Below are 15,745 nucleotides of genomic sequence, written 5' to 3' on the forward strand. Positions count from 1 at the left end.
CCCTACAAGCTGCAACCTGGGGAAGGGGGGTAGGATGGGGTGATCGAAGAGCCAGCTACTGAGTTCATGTCAGAGACAGTCCCTGTTCCCCTCCTAGGGAACCCACTTGGAGCCTGAGCTGCCATGGGCTACATCTGTGCAGGGCTTCTAGGTTATCTCCATGCATGGTCCTTGGTTGGGACCCTGTGCCCAGAATTTTTTTGATCTGTTGTTCTCCTTGTGGAGCTCTGGGGTAGTATGTTTTAAAGATAGAAAAATGGAGGCTTTCAAATACCCACTTTGTTAGTTGGAGGCTAAATATCAGATCCTAAAAGAATCTTAGGTCTTTACAATTAGTGATGTTCCTTCTGTTTGAATGAGTCAGCACTTCACTGGAGCCTCAACGCCTGAGAACTATCACTTTTGAAGATTTTCATGAGCAGGAAATCATGCCAGGCTTCAGGCTGTATGCTCAACTTGGTGTGGAGGATAAACTAGACTGGACACAAGAAAGGCCATGGAAAGAGAGCGTTCACTGAGAGCAGAGCAAAATGTTGAACAATAAAATGTTTGTGCAGTTTCCTCTCCTCCTACCTGCCCTAGAAATCACAGTCTTGCCCCCCACCTTATGTCCCCCCAACCCCCTCCCACCTTGCCCCTTCTTTATCTCAAGGAGACACAGACACACAGAATAAAACCCAAACCAACAAACCGAAAGAGTAAGTCACTCCCTCCCAGCTTCCACCAAACTACTCAATTAAAGTGCAGGACCAATTCTGTGCTTTTCTTAGATCCTGACCTGGATGTCTGACTTTCTTCCAGAAAAAAATAATAAAAATATAATAATAATAAAATAATAATGATGAAAAAAGGTGACATGCAGATTTCTGATCAATTTAACAAAAGATTCATTCTCTTCTCACACACAAAATAAGTTTATAATATTCTTTCAGAGGTATATGGAACGATTAACTGGATTGCTGTCTTTCACACACAGGCTCAGTCAGTGAGCCTTCCTGTGTTCCTGTGAATGGCTCACAGTGAAGCCTGCTCTCTATTCTCATATAGGCTGTTCTTTGAAAACATGAGTTTTCTCTCCCTGAGTTGTGTCACTGTTTTGTATTAACAGGGAATGGATATGGCAACCCCCGAAACTCACCAGGTCTGCTGGTCTCACCTGGTAACTTGAACAAGAACATACAAGCCAAATCTCCTCCCCCTATGAATCTAGGAATGAATAATCGTAAACCAGATCTTCGAGTTCTGATTCCACCCGGCAGCAAGAACACGATGCCGTCAGTGGTAAAGCGCAACTCCCTTCTTACTACATGTTGATGATATCTTATCTGTATTTAGTGTTTGTCTACATATGGATTTTTATGTCATCCCAGAAAATAAACACTATTGACAAATGGTGTTTTTAATCCTATTAGTGGGGTTGTAGTAGCTGATTTTGCATTTTCCTTTTCTATAGTAAGCCAAAAATCAAAGAAACTCTTCAGGTTTGTTGTTCTGTAATAAGGAAAAAACAATTCTTCCTAAGGTTCTTCATTTATAATTAGAAAAATAATTCTAACACTGATCAAATTATATTCCATAAGAATATAATCATGAGGCATTTCATGAAATAATTTTTACATTATTTAGGTTCTCAGGATGCTGACAATGAAAAACACTTTCCCTGATTCTTAAATGAGATTTCTTATATTGATTGGAAATCCATTTCTTAGGTATCACTTTTTTAATATCTAGTATATCATATGCCTTTGTGTTTTCTCTGTTCATTTTTGCCTATTGTAGTTTGTGAAACTTATTCTCAAAGCCCAAGAAATTTTGAGAACCATTGTTAAATTTTATACCAAAAAAAAAAAAAAGTGGTAGCATACTTTTAAGAGACAACCCAGAGAAATAAAATATAAATTTAAGCATGTATAAATTCTCATTTTCTTTCTCATTAGACTCATGCCTAAGATGGAAAGAATATTATACTATCAAACTCAAAAACAAAGATAGATAGGTAGTTAGGTAGGTAAATAGATAGATAGATAATAGATGGATTAATAGATAGATAGATAGATAGATAGATAGATAGATAGATAGATAGGTAGATATGACAGAGTGTTCTCCTAATCAGCAGTACTTAACAGTGAGAACATTTGTACAAAGACTTCGTAAACAAATTTAAATTATTCTACAAACATTTCTCTCTGTTTTTTTAGAATTCTCTGCTTTGTGCCATGCTTAGGAGGAAAATAGTCCTGTGAAGTGATTGGTTTATTATTATATCATGTTGACTGTCTAGTCAAAATCAAATAATATGTGATATTCCCTTTAGGAAAGATTGGGTCTAATAATTAAAACTCCCACCAGTGATGCAGTGTGGAGCAGGCTTGGCAAGCAGGGTCTCCTGCAGATTTATCCCTTGAAACTGACACATTCTCTTGCATTCTGCAAGTGACAGATCAGCTCCCTCTCCAGTTGTCAGGGGTGGCTGGCTCCTCCTCCCTCTGGTTCTAAAGTGCGGTCCTGTTATTCTTTTATTGAAATAGGTAGTGAAACAATAAACATGGAGACGCTGACCTGTGCAGAAAACCATATAGACTGTCTTCATGATTGAGAAAAACACTTCACTTAGGGAAACAAAGACTGTCTTTGTTAAGGAGTTGTCTTTGGCATCTGGTTTGTAAAGCTGTTTAAATTGTTGTGTCTATCAGAGGCTTCTCCTTTTGCTGAAAAGATTTTCGCAGTTATAAGTATTTACAGACACTAATTAATAAGTCCCTTCCCTCCTTCCCATGCTCTCAGTCTGAGGATGTGGACTTGCTGCTGGTAAGTGGTAAGGGTATTTCCCTTGGAGGGCGTATTCAGAAAGACAGCAAAACTACTTTAGTGAAAAGTGCTAGCTGTGACCAAATGGAAAGAGTTTAAAACTTACATTACTGAATGAGAGTATTGATTTTGCTTAAATACCATTAATTTCTAGGATCACTGAAAAGTGAAAAAGAATATCTGGCTTTTGTAGGCTTTTTTACTCTGTCACTACCTTTTAACTAGAGGCCATGTTTTAAATGTTAAGACTGAACCTACTCTTAAATCCAAACATGAAAATACTTCTTTAGTTATTAAACAGTAAAATGTTTATTTTTCAAGATTTAAAATACCATTATTTTAAGTGTATGCATCTTTTCCCTCCTTGCTATAAGGAGTTAAGTAGTGGCATTAGCTACTTTACTATCTTTTTGCTATGAAGTTTAGAAGCAAAAGAAAGTGGTGAGAGCACCACCTGCTGGCCAGACTGCAGCATTGACCTGTATCTGTCAGCTCTGCTCTACAGAGAACTGATAAAACCCACCGTGGTTGATTTTAATTTTTTTGAATTTGCATTTGAATAAAAACTGAAACAATAGCTGTACAGTATACATATTTCATCAGCTCTCAACATAGTCTGTTTTTACCCATAATAAAGCTATGGTACTTGTTACTAGTTCAGTTGCCTAGGAGATACTGATGTAATGGGTTACTATGGCAACACCTGGTCTCTTGAAGGATTGTAAATGATAGGGTTGGCAGAGTTCATAGAGACACATGTTAAATGATTAATTTTATGTTCTTTGTATCAAGTTATTTCTTTATGTGAAAAACTAATAGTGAGAACCAATATTTTTAACTTTTAAAAATCTGTCATCAATGATGTCTTTTTATTTACTTTAAAAGAATCAAAGGATAAATAACTCCCAGTCTGCTCAGTCATTGGCTACCCCAGTGGTTTCCGTAGCAACTCCTACTTTACCAGGACAAGGAATGGGAGGATATCCATCAGCCATTTCAACAACATATGGTACTGGTGAGTAGCTTTGCTATCTGCAAATATTACAGTAAACACTTCTTTGAAAAGCATATTTTAAAAGTTATTTTCTTTACCCTGTAGGTAGCTTATGTGGTGCTTGTGTCCAGAATGCCATTACCTATGTTTTAGTTGATTATCTACACTGCTCTTTTTTAAGGGCCCAGAAGTTTCATTTACTGAATTCAAAATTTCAAGGAAATTTAGCCTTAGTGTAATAGAAAACTTACTTTCCTAAGATTTTTAAAATAAAAAAAAATTTCTAAACCATAAAATATGTAATACTTCACACTTTTAAATGAAGTTAGGACATTGCAGAATCCGTTCTTTGAATCATTTGTGAAATTCTTATTTGGGAGAATACTATTTTCTTCTTCTTCTTTTTCTTTTTTTTATTAATTTTTTATTCTATTTTTCTTTTTAAATTAAAATTATCCCTAGCATTTTATTTTCCTCTTTTTACAAATAAAAAACTTTGATGCAAGTATGATTTAGAAGTTGAAAGTTTTAATTTTGCTTACCATTCTTCAGTTTCCAAATTAAGTGTTTCTCCTTGCTGCCTTCTTCATTCCTTGATCTAGAGTACTCTCTGAGTAGTGCAGATCTGTCATCGCTGTCTGGCTTCAACACAGCCAGTGCGCTTCACCTCGGCTCCGTAACTGGCTGGCAACAGCAGCATCTACATAACATGCCACCATCTGCCCTCAGTCAGTTGGGGTAAGCAATATTTGTGTCTTTATATCATACCCGGAGACTGTATTTTTAAATGGTAAAGGCCTGTCTTTAACAATGTGCTTTCATGTCCATTTAAGAGCATACAATTTTATTTCTGTGAAAGCCACTTTCGGATCACATGTTTTCTAAGTGACGGAAGCACTAACAGGGACAGTCTTTATAGGCCTGCCTTAATGGTCAAGACTCAGTTTGCTTTTACTTCTGTCAGTGATGAAGGTCCTGCCTACATTTCTGAAGCTTTAATGGGTATTTTGAAGGTATTTATAGTTATAATTCTCTACATTTTTGGACTGAGGTTTTCACATAACACAAACGACATAATTTCCTCTAACATTAGCCTAATGTTTATAGAATCAACTATTGAATTTCAATACAGGCTTTAAAAATGTATAATATACCACAGCATAGTTATCTAGTTATAGCCATTGTGTTAACATATATGCACAAATACTAAATGGCACATGCTAGACTAATTACTGAATTTTCAGTGGAAAAATAACTTTTTTTTTTTTTTTGGTCAAAGTATGTATCTTTCTGCCCCCTTGTGGTAGCTTTAAGATACATCTTTGTCATATAAATGACTTCTGTCCTATAACTTTGGAGAAGCTCAAACTCTAAAATGTCTGGAATCCACAATTTATGCTCATTCTTATAAGAGTTAGAACAGACACTTCATTTTAATTTCAACTAATAATTCCAGAACTCCATTAATATTCAAAAGAAAATAGGACATGACTATTTTAAATTGAATTTTCATATTTTAGAAACACTCTACTTATCCACCTCATTTTTGTTACCAATTGATAATATTAGTTAACTGTTCTTGTATCTGTATAACTATGAAAGTGTAGTGATTAAATAAAACTCACTAATTGGTATTATAACCTCATTGTTCTTGCTCTTCTCCTCACCTCTCTGCCACTGAGCTTCATTTGGCATCAATGTAACATAGATCAGAGTTCTGAAGTACCAGTCAACAGTCATCACTTGCTGTGGCCATTCTGCTCACTAATCACTGTCACAGGAAATCTAGCCTTCCAAGAGGATAATAAAATAAATCATTATGACACTATGGCTGTGCTTTCTTGAAAGAGTGTTGACATGAAAGTGTATGAAATGGTTTTTTTTTTACAATGAGTTTTCTCTTTTGAAGACATTTGAAATTTCCCCCCAGTGCTAAGTAGATTATGCAAGTAGATTCTGGTTACAATAACTTACTCTGAAAATTGTCACAAAGTCCATAACACCATCTAGACAATTACATATACATATGTACTCATACATGTGTGTATGTATGTATAAATATGTATATATATATATATGCACAGCATTATACTGACCTACTTCCTGTCAGTAATAAGGGGAAGTGTTTATCATTTTTCACAAAAATTCATCTATCATAGCACTAAATTCCATCCCCTTGCAACATATTATCCTTGTCAAAAAAAGCCCTATAATGACCAGCCACTAAAGGTGCTTGTCACCAAACCTACTAACAACCTATCTGACTTTGATTTCTGGGACCCTCCTCATGGAAGAGAACCAACAGCTGTAAGCGTCTACGCACTGGCCCTTACATACACAAAATAAATAGATGCATAATGAAAGTTTAAGTCATGCAGTTTCATTGGAATATCACTTTTCTTTTGCTTATGAATAACAGCAGATCATTTTAAATTATGAGATTGTACACATATCTGCTAATTTGGCCCTACCCACAATTTAAAAACCTATCACGTGGAAAACATAATCCTTCACTGCCTGTAAGTGAAAAGGGAGTGATTGGTACCACAAGGCTAATGGAAAACTGAGGTGGAGCAGCCAAGGGTTCCCTCCCACACTCGTTTTCTTTTCCAAAACCAAATCTTCTTGTGCATAGTTTGAATTCAGCCTGAGCTGCAGTTGCAGTTAGTCACTTTGTTACACCTCATATTGATAGCAAGGTCCAGTCTATACCCTCACAGTCAGCAGCACCATCCTGTCCCTCTCCCCCGTCACTATACACCTTCTCTCAAGGCTCTCTCATGGTGGCATTTTAAAAGGTGTCTTAGATGAGCTGTCTCCTTACAAAACATTTTCAGAAAACCTCAAGTTATAATGTTTCTATAAGATCACATATATAAACTGCTTGGATTCTTGAGAGAACGGATCAGTTAAAAGGATTGTTGTGCTCCAAGTCTCACCAGACTTGTGTTTAGGGATCATTCTTTGGGTAGGTACTATATTTTAAACAACAAAAGGGATAGATTTTAGCTCCACTAAAGTCAATACTCCCAGAAACCTAAAATGGCTACTGTAATTCTCTCTCAAAAGTACAAAAGTGTATATACAACTCTTCACATTTGTTTGTGAAAAAAATTGTTCACATTGTCCTTTACAGCATTGTCTGCAAGGCTAGGCTTTACAAGCTACATAGCTTTTATTTTAAACAACGAAATTAGGCAAGAAATACATTGATTTTATATAGGAAGAAATATGCCTATAGGTATAGGTAACACAGTTTTAGAGAAAAGTCCCTTGACTTTTAGATGCTCATTTGATTACTGTCTAGTAAAGGGCAGACTGTTTTCTGAATAGTATTTTCTAGAAAAGGGACAGGGTTTTTATTTTTGATGACAGGACTCAATACATACTGAGAGAGAGAGAGAGAGATTACTTTTAAAGGTTAGACTCAAAGACTGGGTGTGATTTTTATCCTCTACTCTACATAGTAAGTTCCAGGGCATCAAGGACTGCATAGTGAAACCTAGCCTTAAAATATGAGGCTCAGGGGCTAGTGAACCAATGGCTTAGCAGCTGGAAGTGTTTTCTGGTCTTACAGAAGATCCAGAACACCCGTGTAGGTGGTTCGCAACTACCTGTAGCTCAGAGAATCCAACACCCACTTCCGGCCTCCTTGGGCTCCTGCACACATGTGCACAAACTCACACAGAGACATATACACATATGCATAAATAAAAATAAAATTATTATTTAAAAATAAAAGTTAGGCTATGCCCAGTTGTAAACCCAGCACTTAAGGAGGCAGAGAAAGGAGAATTAAAAGTTTGAGGCCAGCCTGCCATAAGTAATGAGACTCTGTCTCACAGAGGGGGAAGGTAAATGTAGGAGGAACACCTATTTTTCCTACTATATTTTCTCGGGGTGGTAGAGCGAGAGGAGCTTAAATAAAATTATACATATTTTATTTCTGAGCAATTTGAGGTAAGGGTAGTTTTCTCAGTTTAAAATCCTCTATAGTGAATCAGAACTAACACAAATGACCTGACAAAGTACCCTACACACCTGACCCCTCCTGCCTCTTCTGCCTCTTTCTTAGCCCACTCAGTCCTGCAAATCACAATCACCTATGGCTATGTTTTGTTCCCAAAATCATACCAGCATATATACAGTTAAATGATGTTAATGTTGCTTTTTCTCATCAAGAAACTACTTCTTTGAGAGCAGAAATTAGCCAGTCTGTGTTGCATTCTGAACTACAGAGAAAGGAAGTTGAGACTAAGATACCAATTCTATTTTTTTTGCTGTAGCTCTAGTTCTGAAGCTACACAGCTCAGCATAAGCTTGTGTGTGTGTGAGTATGTTAAGTGAAATACCACCAGCAGATAAGCTGTTCCAGTCATGGAGAAGAATCACCAACAATTATTCTCTTTTGTGGGGAACAAGATGTAGCTAACTAACCTACTGGAAACTGAAACGAATGAAAGATAACTCAGATTTTTGGTGACAATGAAGAAACATCATTTTGTTCCAACTACTTTTAATTTAATTTATGTAGACAAGTTATCTATGTGAATGAACTCAGCAAGTTTGTAGAATTTTTCCGTTCTCTTGTGTTTATGGAAATACAAGTTAAATGTCAAAGAGTGAAGAAAAGTATTTTTTGATATGCTGTGTCATTTCCAGACTCTTAATGACATTCATTTTTAAGCACTTGTATAATGCACAGCAGAAGCGTTTAATTAAATCTTAGTGAAATGGTTTCTCTTACCCAGAGCCAGGAAAACTCTTTCTTCAAGAAATCAAAAGAGGATTTCTTCAAACATCAATATGAATCATTAAGAAACTTTGACCCAGTATAAAATAGTCCACTTCTATGGAGCCTTTCAAATACAGGTGTTTTCCTGTCCCTCATCTTAATATGCACTTGATTTAAAGATAGTTTAATTAAAAGTCTTAGAAAATTAGAGAACCAATATAGACTAAAATAATAAGCTTCAGATAAATAGTTCCGGGTATAAACAAAGATTGAAAAGCATGTGCATTGGTACTGGGATTTTGATGTGCATGCTCACACTGCCAAAGAAAGACAGGCTCATTAAGGCAGCAAAGAATTCTCCTTTATATCGCCCTCCATGTTAGCTGTCTATTAAAAAGAAGCGGAAAGGAATCCCTTGCCAGTAGGTGGTGCTTTTGTATAAAACATGACTCAAAGATAAACTCGTTTCTGAGTAATTTTCTCTATCTGTACATCTTACCCCTGTGTCATATCTCCCCAAAGGCCCCAAGTTACCCCACTGTGTTCTCTGAAATGCAGTAGCATTGTTTCCCTGTTCAGACAGATACTTGCCAACAACCAGCTGCCCTGTTAGAAAGCAGCATAATTGCCTACATCAATAGGTGGGCTTGCTTTCTTTTCTTTTAAATCGATGTGTCTGTACAGATAATTATTTTCTGTGAGTATCCTGCAATTAAAGAGACTACCATACTTTCTTGACAGTATAGTTGAATCAGATTGGCTCTGGCTGTCAGTGCAATCAGAATGCAAGAACCAAAACAAAACAAACAAAAAAATCTTAAAGGTGATGATAGCAAGGTGACCACAGTTTACCCTGATCAAAGCCACTGATTGCCAATCCAAACTTAAAGGCTTAATGCTTTTCTTCATGGCATATCAAGTGTCTAAAGTCTCCCAGAATACATTCTCTGGAAATCAGTGATGATTAAAAACACAGTTATGGTACCTTCAATCCTTCTTTTTTACATTCTTTCCTTCATAAACAACAGATTCATCAATTAATATTACTTATAAATAAGAGGAGTGCTACCCTAAGAACCCCATCATTACTACTACCTAGCCATTGTAAGGTTAGAAGAATCAATCAGGTACTACAGACACGATTTTCCTCCCATACAGCTGCAAAGGATAAAGAAAATCCTGTTAGGTATCAGTTTTAGTGAGATGATTTTAATTTCCTGAAGATAATATTCAATCCCTTTTTCCTCCTTCCTCCCAAGCTTTATATCATATATAAATATGATTTATATCATATATATACACATATATACTTTTATACACATATATGTAACATTTGATGTGTTCTGTTCATTAGAAATTCAAACTGTTCACTTTCCCTTAATAGTATATAACTCCACTTGTATGGGCATGTTAGTTGAAGGGAGAGAAATTTTATATCAACACTAAGTTTTTAAAAGTAATTTCAAACACAGACATTACTAAACCAAGAGAGACTGATTCAAAGTCAAACACCATCGCCCAAGGCTTTGAAAATTAAACATTGGAACTAATACAGGGAAAAATTTCATAACTGACTTTTGTATCATGACTTAAGCCTTTATGCAGAGGTAATCTATAAGGTTACAGAGTCTCCTAGGAACTAATGATGCTCTCTAACACCTGGGCCAGTTAAGTAGCGAATTTACTACCAGGCAGAGACATTCTCCATCACTCTAGGCAGTGAGGCTCCTCAGTGCCCAGATGCAGCTCTCACTCTGGGCGTGCGCTAGCGTCTGGTCAAGTCTTTAAGCTGATGTGTTTGCAATGTGAGTTCCTGGGGCCTGCAGGCCTCCTCCGTCTGTAACTGGGTTTGCAATGTGAGTCCCTGGGGCCTGCAGGCCTCCTCAGTCTGTAACTGGGTTTGCAATGTGAGTTCCTGGGGCCTGCAGGCCTCCTCCGTCTGTAACTGGTTTCCTTTCCTCCTACAGAGCTTGCACTAGCACTCATTTATCTCAGAGTTCAAATCTCTCCCTGCCTTCTACTCAAAGCCTCAGCATCAAGTCAGAACCTGTTTCTCCTCCTAGAGACCGTACCACCACCCCTTCGAGATACCCACAACACACGCGCCACGAGGCGGGGAGATCTCCTGTTGACAGCTTGAGCAGCTGTAGCAGTTCCTACGATGGGAGCGACCGAGAGGATCACCGGAATGAATTCCACTCCCCCATTGGACTCACCAGACCTTCGCCGGACGAAAGGGAAAGTCCCTCTGTCAAGCGCATGCGCCTCTCTGAAGGATGGGCAACATGATTACATTATTACTTAATAGTTTTTTTTTTTCTTGCAGTGTGTGTGTGTGCTATACCTTAATGGGGAAGGGGGTCGATATGCATTATATGTGCCGTGTGTGGAAAAAAAAAAAAAGTCAGGTACTCTGTTTTGTAAAAGTACTTTTAAATTGCCTCAGTGATACAGTATAAAGATAAACAGAAATGCTGAGATAAGCTTAGCACTTGAGTTGTACAACAGAACACTTGTACAAAATAGACTTTAAGGCTAACTTCTTTTCACTGTTGTGCTCCTTTGCAAAATGTATGTTACAATAGATAGTGTCATGTTGCAGGTTCAACGTTATTTACATGTAAATAGACAAAAGGAAACATTTGCCAAAAGCGGCAGATCTTTACTGAAAGAGAGAGCAGCTGTTATGCAACATAGAAAAATGTACAGACGTTTGGACAGACCCGGCACAGGGCCACTGGTAAATGTAAGGAACATGCCCGGCCACCTACCATCCGAGCGCGCTCCCAAACCTGCAGGCGTATGGCGCTCATTCACAAGGATCAGAACCCTTCAAAGAGGACCGTACCTACTTTAAAAGAAAAGTGTGCTGTTTGAGAGCTAACGTATTTAATTAAACAAATCTGGGTCTGCATCTCTTATTAAATAAAAATATAAAAATATGTACATTACATTTTGCTTATTTTCATATAAAAGGTAAGAAAGAGTTTGCAAAGCATTTGTGGCTTTTTGTAGTTTACTTAAGCCAAAATGTGTTTTTCCCCTCAATAGCTTCGCTAATATTTTAAACAGTCCTGTAAAAACCCACCAAGGACTTTTTGTATAGAAAGCACTACCCTAAGCCATGAGGAACTCCATGCTTTGCTAACCAAGATAACTGTTTTCTCTTTGTAGAAGTTTTGTTTTTGAAATGTGTATTTCTAATTATATAAAATATTAAGAATCTTTTAAAAATCTGTGAAATTAACATGCTTGTGTATAGCTTTCTAATATATATAATATTATGGTGATGGCAGAAGTTTTGTTTTCTTAATAGCGGGAGGGGGGATATTTGTGCAGTTGCACATCTGAGTAACTATTTTCTTTCTGATTTCTTTTACTCTGCATACATTTTATAAGTTCAAGGTCAGCTGTCAAAAGGAAAACCTGTGGGGTTAGAACATATTACATTGCAACATCCTAAATTGTTTTTAAAATGTCAGCAAATATTGGATCAACTGAGATCCATTGTATATACTAATTGGCTTCTTTCAAACTATTTTTGTTTTGTTTTGTTTTGTTTTCGCATTTTATCAAAAGCAGGGCCCCCTTCAGATCTCTCTATTTCACCACGCAGCTTGGAATTCAGTAAGTTTGTATCCTAACTTGCCCATATTCTAGATTTACATAGTTCATTTCCAACCTTGAATTTGATGTCTCTTAGAAAGATGCCCAGAGTAAGGAGCTGTGTTGGAGCACATGCCTTCCACGTTGGGCCCCAGGAACAAGTAATGTGAGTTTACTTGATGGATAAGTCAAAAGTTTCTGTAGAAGAAAAATGTGAACGACTGGGTGCTAGAAAGGAGGCAAAGAGTTAAAGGGTAGTTACTCCTCATCCACCTTCATGATTTTAACTGACCGTAACAATCTTGTCAGCAGTAGAGGACTGGTGGACAGCCTGGTGTGTCAGGACCCCCAATTGTCACTTCTGCATAAAGCATGTATGTCACCTATTTTTTCTTCAATAAAGAGATTTAACAGCCATTTCAAGAAATCCCATTTAAAAAACTTTCTCTATGTCCCTTGTTTTGTTAATTTCCAAAATAATTTAACTCTTGTCTAATATTTGTGTGTAAGAAATTAATTTTCAGACCCTTTAAAAAGTGAGTGCCATAAAGAGTCATTATATAGTGTTGAAGAAGTCTTTCAGGCTAGGGGTGATCCCTTCTCCCAGAATGGGAAGATCTGTCAATTCATCTCCAGTCATCAGTACTGACATACAGAGCAAAGAAGACGGTAATATCAATTCTTCTAGATGTGTAGGACGTGTTTATCCAGTTTTTTTAAATTTCCTTTTGTCTGCATAGTTTGCTATATGTTTCTCACTGTAAAAGGCTGCCGCTGGGTGGCAGAAGCCAAAAGACCTTATTATCGAGGCTATATTTTTCTTAACTTGATCTGCAATCCATAATTAGACCACAATGCACCTTTGGTTGTATCCGTATAGGATGCCAGCCTGCCTTGTAGTAATGTTTTATATATGAAAAATAAAATAAAGGCATCAATCATTTCATATATGTCCCACTACTAAAGGTAGCCATGGAACATGAAGACTAGTATTTATGCAGAAGCAAAACAGGGAATCATTTCTACAAACATGCTTACCTGTACACCTGTTTGCATAGTCATTTTTACACAAACATTCACATAAAATGAAAAAGAAAATCAGTCATTATATCACTCTGGACTTGATTCCATCCTGACTACTCATGCTTATAACTTAATGTATACTAATATGCAAGCATATAAATGGTCTTTGTCATTTCAGAATACATTTGTTCATTAATATCAATAGAATCTTACCAGTGGGTGGGAAAGGGTCATATAAAAATATGAAGAAATAGCCATATTAAATTTTTACCTGCCATTTGCCTCAACATCAAAGCGAACGTGAGTTTCTAAAGCTAAATATAGAGTGAGCGAACTTGCCAGCAGAAGCCTCTGCTATTTATAGCAGTTCTGACAATAGTTTTTTACAAACTCGACAGGAACAGACTCGCTTGAAAATGGATGCCAGTCATCTCATTCCCACTACTGAATTCAAAGCAGTAGCAGATAGCGAAGTGATAATCTAAGATTTTTAAAGATTATTTAATGAGAAGCACAATTTCTATTGTGACCAGTCACTTTCTATAAGCAGTCACTGTCTATCTTTATACCCTTCTGCCTTTTCTGTAGCTCCCCATTTATTGTATTTGCAAATCTAGTGTGGTTTTTAATCACAGAAAGTTCTTTGTATCCAGAAGTCTGGGGCAGAGCTCTAAGGTATTATTATTTTACATTACCTGGCCTAGATTAGCATTTTAGACAAAGTTCATCATTGCAAATAGAAGAACCGTACATGACACATTACGTGGCTGCAAGTATTGTTATACTTAATCCTATTTAAAGAAGTGGTAACAGTAAGCTGCAAAGTACTGGTGATGGTGCCGCAGTGTATGAAGCTGCACAGCCTGTATACTGTATGCGTTGACGTGTCGAAGCTGTTTATTTCAACCTTTTTTAAAATTGTGTTTTTTAGTAAAATTGCTTATTTTTCCCAAAGGTGGAATTCAACATTTTGTAATGATGAATATGAAAATGCCTGTCATCTTTAGATCATTTAAAGGTTAACTAAAAGTGAGAATTTCAAAACAAATCCCAATACACTTTTTAAAAGCATATCTGCCCTCTCTCACTTTCGGTGTATTTGTTTTTTGACATACTCAGCCTTTTAGAGATCATATTTTGCTCCCTTGGTCCCCTTTATTTTTTTTCCAGAAAGTAAATGCTTTGTATTTCTTTCTTTAAGAATTTTTTTTTAAAAGAAGAAGCCACTTGAACCTTCAATAAAGGCTGTTGCCTAAGCATGGCATACTTCATCTGTTCTAATTCGTGCCATCTGCTATGGTGTCGTCACTTATATGGCGTTAATTTCCTGCCACTACAGATCTTTTGAAGATTGCTTGAATACTGGTGTCTGTTAGAATGCTTCAGACTACAGATGTAATTAAAGGCTTTTCTTACTATGTTTTAACCAAAGATGTGGAGCAATCCAAGCCACATATCTTCTGCATTAAATTTGTCCATTTTGGTTATTTTCATAATCGGGTATTGCATTTTGCCTTCCCTGTTCTTACCTCAGATTGATTCATACCTCAGTTTAATTCACAGAGGTTGGCTAAGCGATGTACTCTGTTGTGGTTTGAATGTGACTGCAGTGCACTGTTGGAGCAAGCAGACATGGGTCACTGTAGGCATAGAGATTGGATCGCTTCAGATGGTTTGCTATGTCCTTTTTCTTCATTTTCCTTTTATGGGGACTTGTTTCCATTCAATGACAGTAATTAAAATAGCTTGTAAATGAGGGCGTACAAGCATTTGCAACAAGTATTCAAATAGAGGCTCACAGCGGCATAAGCTGGACTTTGTCGCCACTAGATGACAAGATGTTATACCTAAGTTAAACCACATCTGTGTATCTCAAGGGACTTAAATTCAGCTGTCTGTAGTGAATTAAAGTGGGAAATTTTCAAAAGTTTCTCCTGCTGGAAATAAGGTATAATTTGTATTTTGCAGACAATACAGTAAAGTTACTGGCTTTCTTAGTGATGCTGTGTCTGTGGTGCATTTTTTAATTAATGTTTTGCTGTTTAAATTTATTCCACTTTATCATTTTTTAAAGCAACTTATCCCCAAGCACAAATGAGCTTTCTCAGTTTTCAGCTCAAAATATATGAAAAGATGGGTATGTGTGGGGAGGTGTGAATTGGGTAACAGTTCTTAAGATAACAGTGTTCAGCTAGTGTGGGAAGTTGAAGCTTTTTACAGACTGGTTCAGCTTCTTTCTCAAAGCAGCTCCATGAAGATCTTTGCTTATCTGTTGACAGATCTTCCCAGGGTCTTCATGAAAAGCATTGCAGTGAAATAAATCATTGTTTTAACTAAAATATATTGAAAATATTTTCAGAAGCCTTCTTTTTTTTAATCAAAATAGTTTTTTATAAAGGTTGGGAACATTAAGCTTATGTCTAAATATTTGAGTAAACCAGTTGATTCATACATCCATTCTTTTTTTATATATATTAAAGCAATAACCTTTACTTTCACATTTGTTTCCAACATCTTCTATTGATATCAATATCACAATTTAAAGCTTCCAACTTTTTTTTATTATTATTAATTACACT

The 15,745-nt window shown here is 36.6% G+C and overlaps 1 protein-coding gene across 4 annotated transcripts in view; it reads left to right on the forward strand.

Moving 5' to 3' along the window:
- The window catches only part of Mef2c (myocyte enhancer factor 2C), a 149,673-nt gene extending 134,506 nt beyond the window's left edge, over positions 1–15,167 (forward strand). Inside the window, exons 7-11 of one of the 4 annotated variants that reach the window (XM_055604050.1) lie at positions 1,109–1,281; positions 2,785–2,808; positions 3,694–3,823; positions 4,405–4,540; positions 10,505–15,167. In XM_055604050.1, coding sequence (XP_055460025.1) covers positions 1,109–1,281; positions 2,785–2,808; positions 3,694–3,823; positions 4,405–4,540; positions 10,505–10,826 — 785 coding nt within the window. In that variant the 3' untranslated portion in view covers positions 10,827–15,167. The remainder of the gene's footprint in view (positions 1–1,108; positions 1,282–2,784; positions 2,809–3,693; positions 3,824–4,404; positions 4,541–10,504) is intronic. The other 3 variants (XM_055604052.1, XM_055604051.1, XM_055604053.1) reach the window with 3 other exon arrangements.
- The last annotated feature ends 578 nt before the right edge of the window (positions 15,168–15,745 follow it).

This window comes from Psammomys obesus, unplaced genomic scaffold, assembly GCF_907164565.1.
Source record: "Psammomys obesus unplaced genomic scaffold, mPsaObe1.curated_primary_1811, whole genome shotgun sequence".
Taxonomy (NCBI): domain Eukaryota; kingdom Metazoa; phylum Chordata; class Mammalia; order Rodentia; family Muridae; genus Psammomys; species Psammomys obesus.